This window comes from Lolium rigidum, chromosome 1, assembly GCF_022539505.1.
Source record: "Lolium rigidum isolate FL_2022 chromosome 1, APGP_CSIRO_Lrig_0.1, whole genome shotgun sequence".
NCBI classification, from domain to species: Eukaryota; Viridiplantae; Streptophyta; class Magnoliopsida; order Poales; family Poaceae; genus Lolium; species Lolium rigidum.
In genome coordinates this window covers 236466917-236471472 of record NC_061508.1, presented here as the reverse complement: position 1 = coordinate 236471472, position 4556 = coordinate 236466917, and the positions used below count along the sequence as shown (strand labels likewise).

General features: G+C 42.3%; 1 protein-coding gene across 1 annotated transcript; it reads left to right on the top strand.

Moving 5' to 3' along the window:
- Window positions 1-316: 316 nt before the first annotated feature.
- Window positions 317-3575, top strand: LOC124683353 (4-hydroxybenzoate polyprenyltransferase, mitochondrial-like). The gene is made up of 8 exons (XM_047217886.1): window positions 317-776; window positions 1556-1691; window positions 2095-2222; window positions 2481-2550; window positions 2631-2780; window positions 2863-2998; window positions 3080-3176; window positions 3289-3575. The coding sequence occupies exons 1-8, from the start codon at window positions 373-375 to the stop codon at window positions 3356-3358; spliced, it is 1191 nt and encodes a 396-aa protein (XP_047073842.1). The 5' UTR covers window positions 317-372; the 3' UTR covers window positions 3359-3575.
- The last annotated feature ends 981 nt before the right edge of the window (window positions 3576-4556 follow it).

The window sequence follows — 4556 nt, the reverse complement described above, 5'->3', positions numbered from 1 at the left end:
TTCTATATGTTCACTCAATTTTGCTTGTATCTAGTCATGCCTGGAAAAAACTGGCTCCTACTTTTCGCACTGCCTCCGAAGTCCGACCAGCGACCGCGGAGCTTTAGCTGCCTACAAGGTTAAATGGGACATATGCATTGCATGGCAGGCACAACCGGTCCGCAGACGGAAATTAGTCGCCGGCGGCTAGCGTGCGCGCGCCCTATATTAATTAGGATTATGCCAGAAGTACGTAATAGTCACCCGGCCGGCGGCTAGCGCGCGCCCTATAAATATCCTGCTTTCATTTGCTTCGTTAGCTTAAGATTCAGATTTACACACATATCATTCCGTGGTGCCAAACCCCCGTACACGAAGGACCTAAACACGGCCATGGCCCTCCTCAGCGTCAGCCACCACACAGGCGTCCTCTCACTACATCGACAGGGTCCTTCTCCCCGCCAGCTTTCTGCACGATCACAGGCGATCTCGACCTCCTCCCAGGCCATGGCCGTCCTCCGCCAGAGCCAGCACAGAGGCGTCCTCCCACTACGTCGACATGGTCCTTCTCCCCGTCAGCTTCTTGCACGATCGCAAACGATCTCGGCCCCCTATCAGTCCACGGAGGAAGACGAGAAGACCGAGGAAGACAAGAAGACGGAGGAAGACAAGAAGGACAGCAGCCCCCCGCCGGTGTCGTGGGTGGAGAGGTCACTTGAGGCGGCGCTCCCGTACGCGAGGCTCGCTCGTCTGGAGAAGCCCATCGGCAGCTGGCTCCTCGCTTGGCCATGCATGTGGTATGCTTACTACTACTCCCTCCATTCACATGCATATAACTTGCGATCGATGTTCTAGCTTGTTAATACTACCTCCGTGCACCCCCTTGCCACTATGTATCAGCTGTGTTATTGTGCCTCATCAACATCAAAACAAGGACACCAAACCTGTGGCTAAAACACCTAGATCACGCAAAAACAAGGCGCGCAACGTGCCCCAAATCAAGAGAGGGAGCCGACATTACTGCTGCCGCCAACCATATCCCTTAAACCTCAGTGACAAGAGTTGATCCTTGGGGTTCTCCACCGCAAATTCACAAGTCAGTCAGCCACCCGCACCGCGCACAACAAATCGGGCCCCACAGCGCCAACTTCGTGTGGGCTTATCCTATCATAGGTTACTGGCGACCGCTATGAGGTGGAGTGGGCGGATGTGGTGGTATCTGGGGCTCCTGTCACAGCTTGTGTCGCCCTGTGAAGGGAGCCAATTGATTCTTTTTGTGTTCTCACTATCCGATATAAGTTCTAGAACATCACTTCTTAAAATACATTGATGATTGCTCTCGCTAATTGTTTGGTTGCACTTTCATACACATGCAAGAGAGCCCGCCGTCATTTTTACATTACCAAGTAACAACAGAAATCTTCTATATGGTTCATAACTAAAAACATGGCACCATAAATGGTTTGTTAAAGCTTCATAGGAGACATTATTAATGCATTTTGGTATTTTTTTCTTATATTTAGTCCAAACATATTTCAGTGTTGTTTGAAAAGCTCCTATGACCTTTGCATTGTAGGTCAATAACAATGGCGGCAATGCCGGGGACGCTTCCTAACTTTAAACTGCTCGCACTCTTAGGATTTGTATGTATCCCCATGAGGGGGGCCGCTTGCACAGTCAATGATTATATCGACCGTGACTTTGACAAAAAGGTTATTTTTTTTATATCTTCTTTATAGTTTCATCTAGTTGCATACAACACCCTTCAGAATTTCCTTGTTATGGAAAATACATTGAAGTTTTTTCGAACCATGGATACATACAAGGATCAAATGTCATATGTCATGCTAAATATGATAAATAGTATATTAAACAAACAACTTAGTTAAACCACATAGATAGAAAGTATGCTAAGCAAGGTCCCAAAATATTGGATATATTTTCTGGAGATGCAAGCATGTCACTATTAAGGTACCTTCTACCCTAATTATTTTTAAAAGTAAACTAAATTTTTATATATATATATTTATATATATATAATGGTCTCTCAGTTGCATTACTTATTTTCAAAGTGGCTCAAGCAAGGAAATGATGATGGACATGTTCCTCTTGTAGGTTGAGCGCACCAAAAACAGGCCTCTTGCATCAGGCGTAGTAACTCCTACTCAAGGATTATACTTCCTCGGATTTCAACTACTACTAGGACTGGGTTTGGGTTTTCTTCTCCAACTGAACAACTTAAGGTAATATCTTTTTTTTGCTCTTGCGAGTGGAATGAAATCTATCTATTCCGGATGCTCCAAACTCCAACCTTAGAAACTATCTACCATATGGCATTGTGTGCAAATCATATAACGAATCCCTACAAGTCTAATGTATCTCTGTTGATCCATTTTGACATACTAATTTCCACAAAATCCAACAGATGATAGTTTGCCAGATATATTTTGCTTGTATCATTATACAGTATCACCTCTAAATTTGTCTCATTTCCTATGTAGCCGTGTTCTTGGGCTCATTTGGCTTCCATTGGTGTCTTCATATCCCCTAATGAAGAGGCTCACATTTTGGGTAAGTGATAAGGTTGTATTAATGTAATCTTGCTTACAGAGAGTGATCACTTAAGTTACTTCCAATGAAATTTTTAACAGCCTCAGGCATATCTCGGATTGTCGTTCAACTGGGGAGCTTTATTAGGATGGGCTGCTATTAAAGATAGTTTGGAGCCCACTGTCCTCCTTCCAATGTATATTGCTGGGATATGTTGGACATTGGTGTACGATACCATATATGCACACCAGGTATTCTTTCATATCAAAATTGAGCAAACACATCTTATTAGGTTGACATAGTATCTTATCATCGTATCATAATGCATGCCAGGACAAAAAAGATGACCTCAAAATAGGAGTTAAGTCCACAGCCATAAGGTTCGGAGATTCAACCAAGCAGTGGATTAGTGCCTTTGGTACTGCAACTATTGGCGGTTTAGCACTTAGTGGCTATAATGCTGGACTGGGTTAGTGATCATTATCAGAATTACATTAATTGTATTCTTAAGTAACATTTATTGACTTCTTATATTAATCATGTTCCACAGCTTGGCCATACTACCCTTTTCTAGCAGCTGCAGCTGCACATTTGGCATGGCAGATTTCAACTGTTGACTTAACTGATAGCGCAGATTGCAACAGGAAGTATGATTTTCTAAATTTAAATCATTATGATTTAGAACAAATAATATGATCATTTGTTTCTTACACCTCTATCATGTTTTTGACCTGATTAAGTTGCCTCCTTACTATGCAGATTTGTCTCAAATAAGTGGTTTGGAGCCTTGGTATTCAGTGCGATATTTTTCGGTCGACTTGTAGCATGATCGATACATCAGGCATGATGTGACACTATGACTTCCATATAGGATTTTATACATTTTTGTGACTGCCCAAGAATGAGAGACAATTTGTGATCTGCTAAGTGCAGTGTACTCCAAAATGAACATTTCAAAGTTCACCATTTAATAACATCGGAGTAAATAAGATTTGGAAAAGTTACGGACAATTTGGCTATCGACTTCTCCCCGGACACTACTACACTGTAGAGATTTTCGGGCACTTCAAACTACCCCAATAGGTTGGCAAAGTGCCTCTAGTTACTTTTAGAGACACTTTGAAAAGTTCCCCAGATGCTTGTGTCTCTAAATGAAATAGGGTACTTCCTTCAAATTGGCCCAAAGCCAATTAAAGGGAACTTTGAGATGTGCCGCTACAGAGTTTTAGGGGCACTTTTGAGATGTGCCTCTAAATACATTTAGGAAGTAGAGAGATATACAAATATATTTAGAAAGATATACTTTGCGTCGGGCCATCTAAAGTGCCCAAATTGTGAGCAGTACCTTGGTGAAATCTGAATGAGATAGTACTTCCATTAGAGAAAAATCCATTGTTTCGCCGAAGGTTCCGTGGAATGAAATAAGTGATCCACTAGTTCCTCATCACATAATGCCCAAATCTTCTTACCATAGCACACTCCAGCAAAGAGTGCTTCCAAGAATCAACGGCTCCACACAAAATGGACCTTGATGTTGTAGCCATATTACGATGATGGAGAAGATCAACTGTCGGTAGAGATTGTTCTGCCAAACGGCATAAGAGAACATTCAATTTAGAGAGAACCTGCACCTTCCACATCTTGGCCCAACACTTGGACTCGAGTTCTGAATTTGGGCCACCTGCAACTCAACCAAGCCTCTCGTTGATGTTTACTATCAACTATCATCCTACACTACAAGAAAACCCCCTCTACAACAACACATTTATGTGAATGCCCATATAGACGTTGCTAGGGCCTATACCAACGGATAAAAATGTGTTGTGTTTTTGAGTGTTGCAAGGGTATAATGCAACGTATATACACGCGTTGGTAACCAGTGGTCTAGGCGTTGCAAATAGCTACAGAATACAAGCAACAAGAGCATGCGTTGGTAGAGGAATCCTATACAAAATTCTATTTCATAAAATATTATTTTATGGAATAGATATGGTTTGATTGCTCCGGACGATGCTAATTATTTTTCT

Excerpts from the sequence above, each read along its gene's own strand:
- LOC124683353 (XM_047217886.1), top strand. The coding sequence starts at position 373 with ATGGCCCTCCTCAGCGTCAGCCACCACACAGGCGTCCTCTCACTACAT. Across the intron at positions 2,223-2,480 it reads CTCCAACTGAACAACTTAAG|CCGTGTTCTTGGGCTCATTT; the intron begins GTAATATCTTTT and ends TTTCCTATGTAG. Across the intron at positions 2,551-2,630 it reads TGAAGAGGCTCACATTTTGG|CCTCAGGCATATCTCGGATT; the intron begins GTAAGTGATAAG and ends AATTTTTAACAG.